Source organism: Ptychodera flava, chromosome 1 (genome assembly GCF_041260155.1).
Source record: "Ptychodera flava strain L36383 chromosome 1, AS_Pfla_20210202, whole genome shotgun sequence".
In the NCBI taxonomy this organism is placed as follows: domain Eukaryota; kingdom Metazoa; phylum Hemichordata; class Enteropneusta; family Ptychoderidae; genus Ptychodera; species Ptychodera flava.
The window spans coordinates 20,670,063-20,687,937 of record NC_091928.1 but is presented as its reverse complement, the minus strand read 5'-3'; the positions used below and the strand labels follow the sequence as shown (position 1 = coordinate 20,687,937).

Genomic DNA, 17,875 nt, shown 5'->3' with positions numbered 1-17,875 from the left:
ATTCCTTGATTTTTTTTAAATAGATTACTGTCAGATTATTTGAGTAAGCTGACTCGAAGCAATATCAAGCTGTTACGATGGTCATATTCAATATTAAGTCATAGACTGAACGGCTGTACGTAACACTAAGTGAATAAAACCGAATAAAAGCGTTTTCCCAGGGATTTCTAGTTTTGCTTCTTTGGCTGGACATCCACTGTATTTAAAGGGATACAGTCGTCGAAACTACGCTCAAAGGTCGTATGGGACCCATACGATCGATATAAACACTGTATCCAAGGTATGATGGTGATTGATGAAAGTTAAAACACGTCTGTCATAATCTACTTCGTATAATTTAAATGTTGCAGCTATGATGATGAGGAGCATCTAGACATCCTGCACGAAATACATCGTTTGTAAACAAGAAACTCGCACAGGCGCAGTTTCGACGACAGTTTCCTTTTAAAAACAAGACGACCAAGAGTGTAGTGCAAACATCGAATCTACGGGTCGGCATGCTCAGCTCATATGCAAAAGCAATGGATGCATGCACGAATGACCGCATACTTTTCCTCTCCGACAGCTAGTCATGCCAGGCTTGAATGACAAAACAACATCATGGAGTATTCCGGGTTCAGTTCAATTTTTACCGACTTGTACAGCTGTCGCCATCAAGTTCCAGACACCGATCGTTATATTACCTGGACATTTTGATGACGCGACTCAGACTTCAGACGTTTCACCAATAAAAATGTTTGTATTCTATTATTTTACGCCTTTTTTATGTCCTGAGATTTCCTAACACCCCTACAGACTTTCGGTTCTGTACAGTCATGCTCAAAGCATTTGGCGCACCACCATTATGCACAGATTGTAATATTAAACACTGCTGACCACTTTTATTATCCTGTCCAATATACATAAACTATAAACTGTCACTGGTTGAGCTCATGATCCAGTCAGATTATGTCGAAAATTCAATAAAAGAAAGAATATGGGTAGATCTCATCCAACTAATGTCAATTTATGTTAACACACAATGGACATAACTGGTTAATCCATTTGCGCTTCTCGAGACCATGTTGTTTTCATATTCTATGGGATACATATTTTAGTCATTTCCCTTAGGAACATTTCTGAGAAAGATGGTCCGTTTTGATGGGAAAAAGTCTGTCGATTTTCCAATAGATTTGAAAAATAGCTTTTAAGTTTACGGTCATAAGGACATATCGTGGATTAATCTATCAAATACACATGATAAATTAATGCTACCCTTTGTAAGTCGTAAAAAAAGGTGGTGCTTTTCTCTTTGGGTTGAATACACGGCGACCTGAGGGTAATTACCCTCAACGCGATGCCACAGCGTTTCTTGTGACTTCCTTCCCTAAAAGAGGTATATCCCTTTTTATTTACTGACTTATTCTCAATTTGTTTATTTATTTGTTTGTTTTGCACGTTTGCACTTTTGGTCGTGCAAAAATGGTGGAAAACTTAGGGTCGACGAATCTAGACTTGTAGACTTACTTGCAAAAACTGGTATTAAAATGTATGTAAATTACCTTATTGGATGCGTCCTTTCCTTAAGACCAATCACGGATCAAAATGTGGGTGTGTCATGATCCAAAGGCTAAGATTTCATTCCTAGCTGGACGTTCATCATTTGGTATAAAAAATATTTACAGTTAATCTTAGTGAGCTCCTGTAATGGCCGTAATGACGTCAGCACAGTTTGATAAGCCACACCTGGCGGCTTCATAAAACTCGCATCCAATGAACGCGACGCAAGCTGTGAATCCCTTCCTCTGGCAGTACTAATTTCAGCGAGTTCAGATCGAATTCAACGCTCTCTAGTAGTTATCAGAATCCAGAGGTTGAAGATGAAGCCACCGGTTCTTCTTTTCGTCGTCTTTTTCGGGAGTCTTCTCCTCGGAGGAGAGTGTAACGTGAGTGTGCGAATTTGCTCAGTTTCTGTGACTCTTTAAAATGTAAATTTGTCAGCTCCATACTCATGATAACCTTAGAAAATTTGCATCGCAGGGGTGAAGTATTTTTGTCACCTTTATTCTGAACTAACCTTTATATCCTTCCGACTCCAATGCAACTAAGCCTTCCGTTTTCTTGATATACTTAAAATCTATAGTGTGTACTGATTTATTCAATCAATCCTTTGGCAGGACCAGAAGTTGACGAAAATTACTGCTGGGCACCACGTAAAGAAACGCGGTAAGACTTTTCTGTGAAATCTTGCTGACAAATAAGCATCGCTACTCGGCACTACGGATGAACTTCAAGCTCCGGCAGCCGTATCTGGTTTTTCCCTTTGGCTTACCAAATAACTACCACCAAATCTTCGGAGAGATGTTTTAACTCACCTCATTACGCCATAATTTTGAAAATGTCACCTTTTCAATTATTTTCGATGGATAATTCAATCGACTGTTCAATATTTTTGCTCATGGTGGGCAAATATGAGTTCAAGTTGGAAAGTTATTCCATGGTTATGTTTGTCTCCGTTGGAAAAAGCGTTCTGTAGTCACAATCCGATAAGTATTTTTACATTCGGCACGTTCTTTTGATTTCGATCCATCCTATCGAACAAAATGCGAAAAAAAAGGGTAGGCTATATTTCTGTTGGGCTAACATGCTATCTCCACTGGCCTATACCGAAGCCGTTTCGTATGCAGTACTTGTAAGCCAAGATCACATCAAAGCATAATCTTGTGACATAATAAAGTCCCTCTCCCTAAAATGTTTTTATGCGTCCTTTCCACGACAGCAAAGCAGGAATACGAAATCGCATTAAGTACCCGTTTTAGTATTCGCAAGACTTCATATGTCTTTATCAATTATATCAACCTCTGTTTGTACATTTTTTTCGGATCTGTCAACTCCTCTTTTGAAAAGCCACTGACCATCAAATACAAATTAAGCTAGTGTGCGGCTCAAAAGGGAAAGACTTAAACTTTTGATCAACTTTCCTCGGGGAATCTTTCAACCGTTCTCTTTCAAAATCAAAAATAAAAATCAGGGTTCACAGTGCAAACTTCGGTACTAGAGAAACAAATTACCCAAGATTTACCGATATTTGAAATTCAAAATGGCCACCATCCCTTTGTTAACTCCATGGAAAAAAATAAAATGTTCGAAAACTAAGCCGGTAAAAAGTTTCCTTTCACCAAGAGCTCAAAATGAACCCCCATAAGTGGTAGATCAGAAAAGACTTGTAAAAGTTTGAGTCCGAATATCTGTCCGCGAGGCGCGTTCTACCTTAAACAGTTAAATAACGTGTGCCATTGTCTATGACTATTGCTAATGTTGATGCATACATGGCAAATAGCAAAACGATTACAGTATAATCTGGTTGACACGAAAGCCCTAGACTAATTTCCATGTTGTCGTTAAAGCAACCGAGCTTTTCACTCACAAGCTTGTATTTCTGGTAGATACCCCTGTAGATCTATGACAATTTTGTTTTCAAGCTGAAAGAAAAGTGTATTTTCTGGAATAGCTGGGTCTCGGGCTTTCTAAACAGTCTAACAGACTCTATTTCAAAATGTTAATGGTGCAAAGTTTTACTAAGCTATCGCGACCTGAGACCAAGTCTAACCGTTTACCTGCAGCTGCTGGCGACTTCAAAGTGGGGATCGCCTGGGACACATGTCAAAGCAGTCGCATCGGAGTGAATATATTCGAAATCAACGCGCCGACTGTTGCAATCTTAGTAACCATCATCGATGATAAAAGCAACGCAAAAATTGCCGATGGCCAGGAACTTGGAGGGACCGGCGGAACAACGATATCGGACTCATTCCCAGTTCCGTCAAGCAACAGAGACTACGAAGTCCAATGGACTGACAAGAGTGACCAGACCAATAGCGGAGCTGTAACGCTTCATAAATGTAAGTAAGCTGGAGTGAGTATGTATGTATGTATGTGTGTGTATGTGTGTATGTATGTATGTATGTATGTATGTATGTATGTATGTATGTATGTATGTATGTATGTATGTATGTATGTACACAGGCACAGACACAGAGACAGACAGACACAGAGACAGACACATACACATACACATATATATACACATATATATACACATATATATCAGGTCAAGCCCATTCGTGGGAGTAAATCCATTTTATCAAGGTTAAACAATAAAAAGGCGAGCAGAAATCTGCCCCGCTGACCTTCGAAGCCAGAAGTCGTCGAATTATATATATATGTATACATATATAATATATATATATATATATATATATATATTATATATATATATATATATATATATATATATATATATATATATATATATATATATATATAAAAGTAGAAACTAAATTCAAAAACACACAACTACATCAGAGTGTCTCTGCACAGAAAATTTATGGGGCTTGAAAAAATGACCCATGTAGGACTTGAACGTGGGTTCAAGTCCTAAACGGGTCATTTTAAGCCCCTAAAATTTGCTGTGCAGAGACACTCAGATGTAGTTGTGTGCTTTTCAATTATGTTTCTACTTTAAATTTCCACGCTACACAACACTGGGGAACCTGTCATATTTCAATATCACGTTTCTAGTTATATATATATATATATATATATATATTATATATATATATATATATATATATATATATATATATATATATTATATATATATATATATATATATATATATATATATATATATATGCTTATATATGGTTTTATATATATATGTATGTATGTGTATGTGTGTATATATCAATCTATATGTATATATATATATATATATTTATATGTATGTTTATATATATATATATATATATATATATAAATATATATATATATATATATATATATATATATATATATATATATATATATATATATATATATATATATATATATATATATAATTATATCGGGCACATATACTCGACCATGTAAAATTTTAAACCGATCACAGACTTAGAAATTGACATATACCGATTCACCGCGGTTTAAGGAAGTGCGGGCCCAAATGTGAAATTTTCTAATTTTCTTCAATTCAAGAAAAAGTTTGGAGCAAGATAAAGAAATTGACCAATATTTTGCGATATTTGAAATTTGAAATAGCCGTAAATCCTGTGTTAACGCTATGGGGAAAAAATAAATTTTGGATTTTGAGCCCCAATATGTGGTATATGAGAACAGAATTGTAGAATATTAGAGTCCAAATATCAGTCTCCTAGGCGCAGTCTACCGTAAGATAATACTACCAGGAAATTCGATGACCACGTTACAGAACCTGGTAATTACTGCACATATGTCCATACCACCAATTACGTGCCACGTTCATTAACAAACAAAGCAACATTCCATTATTATTCCCATGACGTGGCTCATGAGTATCTGCTTCAATATTTTAGGTGTAAGCATAAGTGCAACAGGAAGGAGAGATCCGCACATGCGCACTTTCAGTGGACTACGATACAACTTTCAAGGTTATTGCAGCTACACTCTCGTGAAGGATTGCCGGACAGGCAGTCCGTCCTTCAACATCTTCGCCGACTTCCGTGGACGACAAAACCCGACAAAACCCCCGACCAGAATGGTTTCTGTTACAATAGAAATCGGAGGAGCCGATACCTATACGTTCCTCGAAGACCACTCAGTTCTGGTAATATCAGTAAACGTCAAGTTGAAAAAATGATGGTTCAGTTGCCAGGCACTCTCAACATTAAAATAATTACCAAAGATTCTACGATATGATGCAACAAGAATACAGGATACGTTGCAAATAGGACACCTTTGTAAATCGTTGCGTACACATGCGGTAACCTTATTACGTTCTCGTATTTCGACCGTCGCCCATAGGATCCGTTATAACTCGTTGATGCGGGCGGGCGGCAGAGTCGTCATTTGACTAGTAGAGTCCCGGACATATTTTCAACTTAGGTGATTCATACATTGATCAAATTACATCATCCAGTTTAAAGAACATTATGTCCAAAAAAGGTCTTTAAACCACATAACAGTGCTCCATTCGATGATGACAACCGTTGCAATTTTAGTAAGGGATTTTCTTCTAACATGAAAATAAGGCATATGGTTACCATTTGCTATTAAACTCAATGCATTGGAGTGAAAGCTGTGTGAGAGAGACATGTGATAATGTGCTTTTCTAATAACAAGGGATGTTTTCTACTGATGAGAGCATGTGAAAATGCTCAGAATATGTTCTGTCAACTTTGCCTGTATGATGTGTAATGCCTTTTGTTGTGGTCGGTTTGTAGGTAATCAGAAACAAAAAAGCTATCGGGAGAGTTTGCTGGTTCGTAAAATATTAGAATATCGCTTGCCGTCACTGTAGCTTTGCCAAAAAGATCCGAGAAACTATATTTCGTCTTCTGGTTTTATTTTCAAAGGTTAACGATCGTCTGGTGGAAAGTCGTAACATAACAATAGGTGATGATAAGGGAAGTATCCAGGCCGACGAGGATAGTGTTGTATTGTACTTCAAGGAAGCCGGTCTGTCTCTGGAATGGACCGGTAAAGACCACGAGGCTTTGGTGACCATCGACACAGATGATCTGGCCGGCAGGCTTTGCGGATTGTTCGGTGATGGGAGTCGAGTCCAGGGAGATGACTTGGTGAAATCAGATGGTAGACGAACCACAAACACCACTGAGTTTGCCGAAAGCTGGGTCGTTCCCGGGAGGTAGGGCAGTGTTATCGTGACTATCGTTAACAGAAAGTACTTTTGCTAAAATTTGGCATTATCACTGCTATTCTTCAATGTCGGGCTCCGATTAACCCACCGTCTGAACTGCCAGCAAAATTGCGTGGCACTTTACAATATTTAATTGTTTCGAACATTATACAGATCTATTTATACGGAATCCGATCTATTTCGGCGTCTAACGCTTATAAGGATTACGTATTTCGGCTTGAACAAAGAACGCCATCGTTTGGTCGTATATAGCAAAGTGTTTATCGGTGTTTTATGACATCATATAATGGAATCTCTAAGAAAAAAAACACCAGATATAAATTGGTCGTACATAATTTTAAAAACCTCAAACATTCAGGCTTGCTGAGGGTTACGTTTCATGTTAATCATTAATAACATGGGGAGTCTCAGAGGGTTGAGTTAAGGATACGATGCTGAAGTTATTATCGTATTCGTATTCGAGTCACTAAGAGTAATTGGTATTTGTAGCCCAGGTTTCGGCCATAAAATACGTACTATGCAATATTTATAGAACTTTAAGCATTGTGATGATATTCGTACTTACACTTACAAAAAATGTTGATTCAGCAAAACTTTGTATTTGCATTAAGATTTTTCTTTCCCTCTTGTAAAAATAAAGAAGCATTTCAACAAAAAACTAACGTTATACATAGATTGTTTTTAATTTTCTCTGCCATAGAAACATGTTTTAAATTCTCTCCTACAGTTAAAGCGTTCGCATTTTTTATTTTCAACATCAGAATAAGAACGAGATTGATTTTTGGATATTTGTTGAATTACACCCATGTCTACTGTAGGGATACGTAAGTTTCTTAAAATAAATAGTAATTATTTTGCATTGCCAAAACCTATGCTATAAATGAAAATTTCTCTCAGTGACTTCGATACGAAAGAGAATGCGAAATTAACTTCATTATCGCATCGGCGAAAAGCTTCCCTATGACAACTTTCAGTCCTTATCCACACGCTTTTGTCTAATAAGCTTCATTTGTTGCTTACAGGATGTTCCTAAATCCAAGTATATTTCTCCATGACGCGGAACTAACTAACAATTTCTCTCTCTCTCTCTCTCTCTCTCTCTCTCTCTCTCTCTCTCTCTCTCTCCTCTCTCTCTCTCTCTCTCTCTCTCTCTCTCAAAACTCATAACATTGACCTTTGCAGTTGTCCGCATGACCTCAAGACACCCCTCACTCGTACTCGTACTCGAGCATAGTAGCTGGACTTTTACGCAAGATTTACGATACTGTGATAGCACCGCACGAAGACAAAACGATATCCTCGACCAATAATCGAATGATTTCAAGCCAGTAGTGTAATATTTATTTATGCCTCGCCTCCATGTGTGATCCTTTGACAACCTGACTCGTTGTATCATAGAGATCAGAACATGTTTGCATAGAAGGCATTCGGAAAGTGCGATTCAAAGTGATGCTTAGAAACCTTGATTCTTCTTTGTAGAACGACAAATTATGATTTGCATGACTTTTGGAGTTGTACCTTTTACGTTCACAATGACTTTCAACGCTGTCACGAAATAGTGGACTGTGGAGAACTACATGTATGCTTTCACATGCAAGTGACACGTTGTAAGCTCGTCAAACTGTGACCACTGATTAAACATATGCTGAACCATGAAGCGCCCTCCATCTGTGCAATATTACAGTCATACATATGTGAACATAAAGTTCGCAACCTATGATATCGTCATCATCACCAACAGCATGCGCAGCGATGACGACCTCCAATCAGTCACGTCACGGACTTTAAAATATTATAAAAGTTATGTCTCTTCATAGTGTTCTAGTTGGGAATCTGATGCAGACGAAAAATTAGGGTAATTTTAGTGTCTTTAGGAAGGTGTAATATGAAATAAAATCTGTAATTTGCAAGCAAATCTTTTTGGTGATATAATTTTAACACAGGGGCGAGACACTTTGCCGACATTCAATTCGGCCAAAACCTGATTAGGTCTTAAAATTACAATCTACTTTTATAACGGAAAACCCTAAGCAAGTACAATCATGAAAACTGCAAAATAAAAGAAAACTTTATTTTTGGACGCTTTTCACTATCTTTGACAGTTTAATTGTGCCCTTGATAGCGTTTAAGCATAGACAGTCTTCCCCCTCTACTGTCTATGGTTTAACGCACGCGATAGCGTAGTCAAGTGTTGGCTGAGGTCACGTGATGGACATGGTCAGGATTGACTTTGCATAAGCACGTGTCAATCATGTTCATCAGCGAATCCCCGCCCATCATACTCGCAATAAATGATTGGGCCAAAATCAAGCTTTATGGATACAATACTACATCCATTGTGCGCAAAAAGCAATGATTTGGCAAAATGGTGTCTAATGTTATCATTAGTATTGCATGAAATTTGGTTACGTTTGCTTTGGTGGTGTGTCAAAAATGGGTCGAGTTGGTTGAGGAAGGGATTCAATTCGGGCCTAAGTGTCTTGGACAAAGGTTGTTTTGTGCCGAAACGACCTTGAAACAACATTCTTACTTTCATTGCAGTTTTTTTTGTTTATTTTTGTTTTGTATTCAAGTTGTTTGTTTGTTTTTTAAGGATGTTGCTGTCAGCACCCTCCACCAAAGCGGCTACTAAAGTGAAAGTGTATACGTCTTGCGTAACGCACCTCTTGATACAGTTGTGTTCTAACCAGCTGGCGCATAAGCATCACTGTATTAAATTAGAAGACAATTTCATTTTTCAGTATTACATGCTCAGAATATCCCCGGGTAATGAAGGTTTACTACGCTATTATATGCTGTAAAATACGAGACCTCATTAAACACTTGCCCTCCAAGCTCGTAAAAATCAGTCGTTTTCAATGATAATAAGAACACAAGTAGTAAGGAATATTTGACCTCCAGGACAAAATAAGAATTTTACACCCATTTTATTCATTTATCTACAGAAGCGAAGGGAAAATTTAACCATCCATGTAACTAAAGTGTGACCCTGACCTATATACGAACTCACGCATGCGCAACAGGGGTTTGGCGCAGCCTGAACTAAGCGGGAAATTCCCTGCTGAGCATGTTTATACATGTACGGGAAATTCCGTGTGAGTCATCATCATCAAACTAGCCTATATAAAGGAGCCCCGTTGTCAGTCGGCCGACCGGTCGCGGAGTCTAGCTGATGTTGAACACGAAGTTCCTATCGGTACGAACTAACTTTCATATCCATTCAATCCATAATATCGTAGATATCGCTCCAGCGGCGGACTAAATCCTTCTTGTTTTTGTATTTCTAGCGCCTGATGAAATATGTTCTGAATAAGTTCTGACTCCGGAGCCTCCTCGTTCCGAAGGGTTGCGCCTTTTTCTTGTATTTGTGTAAGCAGCTGTTTATATTGAACATAATAATGTTTATATTTCTCTCGCCTCTTTGATACACCCGTTTTTCCTTGTATTACATCAATAACAACGCCAGGTATAGGAGTTAAGGCTAACAGTACCGGAACTGTTGGAATTGCTGCTATTACAGCAGAGCTTACAAGAATTCCTTTAGTAATATTAAGAGCCATATCAATTCGACCCATCAATTTGTAACTTCGTCGATATGCAGCACTTGTTCTTTCTATATAATCGGCCAATTGTTCAACGCTTTCAACAACTGAGATGTGCATTTCTTTTTACTGTATATGTAAGGGGGGATAAAAATAATTGTAGTAATATAGAAATACAATATGGCAGAAGGAGGAGAAGAAAATATAGCACTCCAGGATATCAATGATGCAAATGTAAATGACGATGATGATGCTACTGCTGAAACAACTTTTTCCTATGATGATGATACCTTTGCAGAAGCCGGTCCTTCCCAGGCTGGCTCACGCGATAGCCCGCAGGTGGGTCGTTTGGATGAACTTAGAGTAGGAAGCAAAATATATAAGGTTAGACAATTCTTAGACTATAATAAAATTACTGGATCCGGATGCACTAAATGTATTGGCTACGGAATCTGAGGTTAGGGATGGAAAGCTGTATTATAAAAACCTCAAGCTGTCTAAAGATAGAGGAGGTGGATTTTATAAGCTGTCCACATTAATGAGAGAAAAAGGAGGACATGAATTTATGAGAGAAGTATTAGGGGGCCGCTCTAGCGCAGAGCCCGAAAATGTGAGTCGTGAATTGCATTCTAAAGATGTGATAGCTGATAAAATACCGGCTGAGAAGATGACACCAGAAGACATGGGTATATACAAAGATGAACTGACAGAGTTACGACAAGATGCGTCTGGTAATGCAGATAAAATACAAGCTTTTGAAAATAAAATCGAACAATGGAACAATCTAAACCCAGAATATATAGCTATTAATGATGAATTAAGGATTGCGAATATGCGTCTTGGCGAGCTTAACAACGAAAAAGTTAAAATAAGGCTAGAGAAAAGAGAAGTTGAAAACAGTTAAAGGAAATTCCTGAAGAACACACCCAAGCAAAGAAAAAGCCGAGAAACTACTAGCTGAACTCATAACAAGAGAAGCTAAAGTTGACAATCGAATTGAATATGACATGGTAAGATCAGTGGGGCACGTGAAAGTCTGGCTACGACTAGGTCTCTTCGTGATGTAATTTCCGATCCAGAATTATCACTCAGGCTGAAGCTGACTGAGTTATTTAAACGAAATGGTATAACAATCGCTGCAATACTGACTACCCTTGGAATGGCAATATCAACAATTGCCCTGGCTGTGACTAAAGGAGGAGGAGCAGGAACTGGCGGGTCTGGTTCAGGTCCACCCAAAGTATATACAAAAGCGAAAGAAATTGTAAAGCAATTTGGTGAATGGTTAAAAACATTGGCCGCAAAAAGTGCTGCTGCAATACCAGGTTTAATCGGCTCCCTTGTCAGTTTTCTTTAAAAAACAGCAGGATCAGTTGTGGATTTGTTGGAGAACAGCTATGGATATTTTTAACTGGATTAACATTAGTCATTATAAATAAAATTATGTACTAATATGACACCCCTACGGCATCACATGTTTGGTGAAAAGAATATTGCAAAGTTTCTTTCTAAAAATAAAGACCTGTTTGGTTTCTCTCGTCGAATTGGAATGGTGCAAACTCCGGCGGGTAAATCGACATATCCTTCGAGCAAATCCAGGTGTCCGACTCAAAGATGATAATCTTTATCATAACATATTAGCTTTCGTGAAGGAATGTCAGAAGACTAACTTCTTTAAGCGACTAGAATTCATAGCTGTATTCCAGGATACTGAGGATGACCAAGAGGCTCATCATCTCCAAGAATATTGGGTTCTTCGATTGATTCGCGACACAGGTAATCGATTTATCTTTCAAGCAGACGGAAATATTTATGTAAAGATGTGATTTGAATTTTTTTCTTCTAAGTAATTTATATACACGAAGTGAAACTTAAGATGTGATTAATTTTCTTTTTTTCTTCTACTATATACATTACACGAAAATGGGGTACGATAGAACATTATCACCGACTTTCACCAACCGAATACCGAATGGAACGAAGTCAGAAAGAACTCATCATGTGATTGCTCATAATCCAAGTGAGGCAGATCCAGGCCAGACACTTATCATACGATGTCCGAAGTTAGAAAGCGGAGTACTCTTAGTTCCAGATACTTTCGACCTGGTTTTTGATCTCGAAGTAATGGGAGGTGGAACTACCCGTGTAGTACAAAATGTTGCAAAAAATTTGGTGGAGCGTATGAAACTCACATTTGAGGGCCAGGCACTTTCCGATTTGAGTAAATATAACCTCATTGAATGCTATCGTGATCTCTTCAAACATAAAAAGGAGAGATCGAACATGACACTGTACGGAATTCAGAACGAAAATCTAAGAAAATTGAGAAGTGGCGCGGCCGATGCAGATGCCGCCGTCGTGGGTGATAATTTACTTTTCGACACATATAAAACAAAATATGCTATTCGTCTCACTCATCCCCTCGTGACAGGTCATGGAGTTGCATATCCAAAAGCGTTAGGGAGTCATATTGAATGGGAAATTACGTTGGCACCCGCCCCCCAATTAATTGTCAGTAATAAACTGATTACAACCAATTATAAATTAAAAAACATTCAAATGGAATACGAGACAATTTCTGACCTCGATCTCGCGAGGTCAACTGCTGGTTATTACAACGGTGGAAAAAGTTTACCTTTACGAGCATATACATTATTTTAGAACAATCCCATTCAAAGAATCGGACACGGTTATCAATGAAAATATAAATGTACCACGACGTAGCATTAGAGGTATCGCTATACTCTTCACTAAAAATCAGAATCAGTCAGAACTGAACAGTGAACTTTTCTTTAACCCCTCCATTGAATCTGTGTCTGTAATGATTGAAGGCATTGCAAATAAAGTGTACGCTCAGAAGATGATACCAAGACAATTTTGGCGAGAGGTGCGACGGTATTTTGCTGAAGATAAAGATTGGTGTGAAAATTGATATAGATGAGGCCGATTATTTGAAGAATAAATTCTGTCTGTTTATCGATCTGCGTAGCTTTAAAGATATTGAGTTTCATGGAAATGGTTTAAAAGTAATGAACACAAAGGACGGAATTCAACTTGAGATCCTGAAGAAAGATACCGCGTGGGTTGGCGATGACGCTCACAATGATATATATTTGCCCACATTTATGTTATCAGTGATGCCCTGGTCTCTATTGAAAATAGTAGATTAAAGTCTTTACAATTTTAACCATGACCCGTCGTCCGTCCTATCGGCCTGTTTCTGCCAGCCATTCGCCCGTGTCTGGATTATATAACTGCACACGTTTGATATCATTTGGTGCCATCATGATTTTACTACGCTTTTCACTACGGATTTCTCCAGCCTTTTTCCGTACAAACTGTACAAACTGTGCCGGCTCGGGCTCCTTCCCAGTTTCAAACAGATCTTTATAATCTTCAAAGTTCAAATGTTTTCTAACACAAACATCTTTCACCCTTTATTTTTTTTCGTCTCCGAAGTTGGAGTTCGAAAAGCATACACTTTCGAGCGTATGCCAACAAAATCAAGAATAGGTTCACCATTCAACTCATCTTTAATTTACCTATCACTTTTTTATTAATCTTCGGAAAGTTGGTGGCTATCATGGGTCCACTCATCCCACTAGTATCATATATAGACTTCTCACCATTCTTTTCAACATCTTCACGGACTATATCATTGAAAGTTACGTCCGGGGAGGTATTGGTACACTGTAAACAAAACTGTCAGTATCCATGTAGGCTAATCGTATTCCAGGGAACTGGGCTCGAAAGTAATTGTAATGCGTCTCATACATAAGCAGCTTAGAAAGTTCCAGTACTGCGGCGCCGATGAAAACGGTTTTACATATCTATGCTCATCCGTTTTCAGTTCCAGTAGGGCACTGTCGCAGGAATCACCATCCTCTTCGGAAGTTATGAAAGTTATATGTTTCATCTTTGGATTATACTTCTGAATCTTTTTACGGCCGGAACCGCGGTCCGAAACAAATTTAAAGTCTCTGTACTTTCGAACATCTTCTATTGTCTTACCGAACATTGCATTATTCATCAGCTTATAGAAATTCTTTTCGAAATCTGTCCTCCCCTTTGTCCTCATTTTAGTGTTAAAGTCAATATATTTCGCGAGACATGGAGCCTCATCGAAAGCAAGCACCCGATAAATCTTTTTCAATCTCATTCCCATCCGAAGATAGAATTCCAGCAACTTGTAGTGTAAGACATAGGACTCTCTATCCATCACACTTGTAATCAGTCGACCGCCCTGCCTCGGAAATTCATAGTGATGCGGCGCTAATGGTAAATCCGAATGTTCTTCATGTAATTCGACCGGATATTCTAAGTCTACTTCTAGAAAACTTGGTGGAAAGGTGGCGTCGGGTCCCCAATCAAATCCTCTCCGTCATTCTGAGCAGACCATTCTAACAATTCTTCCTTCGTCATCCAATGAAGTCCGCCCGTGGGCATATCCTGACTCATTGCCCATCCGTAAAGATTATTAGCATCGAGATATTTTATTTCGGTTAACGGTTTCTCCGGATCCCAGTTCCCGCCAGCTCCGTCAACGTAAGCTGGATGATTTGTCTGTAAATAATGAATATTACACTGGCTGATACCGCCTCGAATTCCCCTTTGAATGAAATTCATCTGCTCAGCATCTTGAATGAGCTCAAATTTATTACCCGTATAAAGTAACATAGCATCCCATGTCAAGCCGGGCGCCGACATGTAATGGGCTGGATCTAACTTATATGCTATTAAACATGTGTCGCGGAAATTTTCGAATATATTTGCAAGAAGGAGAACGTCCGTCTCACAATAGAATTCCATATAATCTTTAATCGTCTTACATCCCACTTCATCCCACACCTTCAATGCATGCTCATAATCAGATTCTGAAATCCCCTCTTCCGTCAATTCGCTATAAAATTTGCCCTCGGTGGTAGCTCCTCTTCTTCCAATCGCTCTGGAGAATCTAAATATTCATACGGAAAGAAACCTTTCGCTCTTTGAATGTCCGGGTACGTAAGTGGTACTGCCGTCCATCCGTGGTCCGGCACAGTTTTTGCCAACTTAGCGAGCGACCCAGACATCACTGAGCACTATCCATAAACTTTATAGAAAAGTGGCGTCTCTTATCTCCATCTCCCCATCGACAACAATTGAGGCGTGAAAATAAATGTTTTCGAGAGACCCATAATTCCACCATTGCCCGTCTTAGCTATGATTTTAGGCTCTGGTCCCCCTCCGCGTCGATTTCATGTAATTCTTTCAAAATAAAAGAACCATCGTATCCCTTGAGGTTGTGAAAGTAGATAGGAATGGTTCTCGACGGACGGCACTTTTCACAATAAAAAGTCGTTCCGTCTTGGTATCCTGCCGGCTCTCCACATGCAATACAGACTGGATTGCCGTAATTAGAAGGATCCCCCATCGGTTTTATTTTCCAATAATACGATTTCGAATAATCCTCAGCCCGTTCTTTCATATCCTTTAGAAATTCTGTAACACAGGAGAGCCCGGTGAATGTTCTTTTACCATAAACAGTGGTGGTCGCCCTTCGCCCCACCGTTCCACCATAACATACGAAAGACAAATTGGAATGTGTCGGCCAGTGCCCCGCTCAATAATTGCTTCAGTATCTGCGTAGACGACGTAGGGGGACACCACCTTCTTCCGATGTCCTTCAAATTGACATACTTCCTTAGGAAAAACTGGCTGGGCAGTGTCTGTTCCACAATAATTCTCATGTTCTTCCAACTCTCCTGTTGACGCAAATCCTTTTCCACAAACCAGGCAAATACACTTCCGTCTGTGCACATTCTTACGATTTTTATTAGAATTACGAAGGCGATTTTCCGCAGTAATTGGTACGAAGTGGTCCCCGCCGTCTTCACCGACTATTAGTAAAATTTTCGCTGTCTGGACGGTTCCGGGACGGGTTCTGTTAGGAGCTACGCTACTATAAAACACAGTTATACCGGACGGATCGGGATCGGACTCGTAGATCTGAAATACTTTGAGTCTGATGCCTGGATTTTGCTGCTCGAAGCGCCTGAACACAGTCAGATCGGCGGGTGTAGAAAGGGAATACCTTCCCAACAGTAATCGGCTATAAATGGAGAGTACGTATTCCAATTTTTTCTGGTATTACCAGCCTTCTTTTTACGAAACTCGGGGTCGGCTAACTTTAAACTTGCTACGACAGCATACTGGAAGCAGTCCTCGGCGCCTCTGAGTAGGACCAGATCGCTCACACATTTCTTATTTTTCAACCATTCCGGCAGTTGGGGGCCGGGGCCGCCCCGAGTAGTAATTCTACCAGTCTTACTTTAAAATTAAGTATCTCCTCGAGAACTAGACCAGAGCCCTCAACAGCTTCAGCTTTATCAAGCCATTCTTTGTAGTCTTTTACTAATTGTTCTTTCACTGCCGCCCCTCCCTTATCTTTTGTGTATATACCCTCCTTATAGTTAACATAGTGTGTACGATTTTGCACACTTTGATCTTTTGGATTTGAAAATTTGACTTCCATTTCTGTAAAAACACGGTACATCTTTCTTTCTTTGGCCATACCTTCAATATCAATCTGCGCGATATCCTCGACTCGCTTGACTTCGGAGGAAAAATCTTTTTCTATAACTACACCTTTGAATGTCCTCCGTAAGCGACGTTTTTTTATGCTGTAATGCACAGTAAGTCTCCTTGGAATAAACTGCGGCGGCACCTTCTCCCATTTCTTCACCAATTCTTCTCTAAGATCATTGAAATCTATCCATGGTTTTTTACCGAAGGGATTTTCTAGAGTAAAACCTTTACCTGAAGAATCTGTTAAATCTGTGTGAGTCATGGTATACAGATAATTCTGAGTGTCTAGCCCTCTATTTAAATCGAGGTCAAGTATATCGGCCAATTGGTTTATCTTATATTCATTCACGATTGGATCCATTGTACTGTCCTATATATATCATAAAAAATTTTCTTAAAAGAAATATCTATTCTAATTCATCAAATCCACTATAATATTTTTGGCAGCATTTATTTGTTTATATATCTCGCCTAATCTTTCTAAGTCGACTAGTTCTTCCGCATCTTGAATTTCTGGTTTATTAGGTGCAGCACAAAATATTAATCTCTCAACAGTGAAAGAAAGAGCACGCTTACTTAAGCGCGGTTTAAATGCTAAGAATTCTATCTTACTACCTTTCCTGATATTACGAGGTACAATAGCAGGATTTTCTCGGACTGGCAATGGGCTCACTGTTTTAAAAGCACAGTCAATTTCTTGAACCATATCAATACATGTAGCGAAATCGGAAGTGTTTCTCCCTCTTTTAAACTGAAATTTAAAATACGCAACTGGCTGCGCCCCGCTCCCTCGTTTCTGATACACTTTAGATGGATTGTAAAATCTGCAGGTCGTTCCGATAGGATTCCCTTCGGTGACGGTTCCGATAGTATTCTTGGAGTGAGCGGCCAGGCTTGCAGCATAACTTTTAGCAGTAGATGCATCGAAACTTTCACCTAGGGTACGGAATATTATTAAATCAGTAAACTTTTGAAGACTCGGTTGCCAACGGACACACACCCCATCACATGTAGCTGGATCTCCTCCCGAACCATATTTAGGTCCGATGTTGAAAACTACTTCTAGCTCACTGTCTACGTATATGAAAGG

General features: G+C 39.0%; 1 protein-coding gene across 1 annotated transcript; it reads left to right on the top strand.

Moving 5' to 3' along the window:
- The first annotated feature begins 1,781 nt into the window (after window positions 1-1,781).
- On the top strand, window positions 1,782-8,591 carry LOC139132571 (zonadhesin-like). The gene is made up of 6 exons (XM_070698870.1): window positions 1,782-1,925; window positions 2,157-2,205; window positions 3,603-3,881; window positions 5,373-5,623; window positions 6,372-6,664; window positions 7,859-8,591. Exons 1-6 carry the CDS (start codon window positions 1,860-1,862, stop codon window positions 7,908-7,910), a joined length of 990 nt encoding a protein of 329 aa, XP_070554971.1. The 5' UTR covers window positions 1,782-1,859; the 3' UTR covers window positions 7,911-8,591.
- Window positions 8,592-17,875: the final 9,284 nt, after the last annotated feature.

What these genes read in the sequence shown, in the direction of transcription:
- LOC139132571 (XM_070698870.1), top strand. Translation starts at nt 1,860, where the DNA reads ATGAAGCCACCGGTTCTTCTTTTCGTCGTCTTTTTCGGGAGTCTTCTC. An exon ending in TCCTCGGAGGAGAGTGTAAC is followed by an intron (nt 1,926 to 2,156) that starts GTGAGTGTGCGA and finishes ATCCTTTGGCAG; the next exon opens with GACCAGAAGTTGACGAAAAT. An exon ending in GCACCACGTAAAGAAACGCG is followed by an intron (nt 2,206 to 3,602) that starts GTAAGACTTTTC and finishes GTTTACCTGCAG; the next exon opens with CTGCTGGCGACTTCAAAGTG.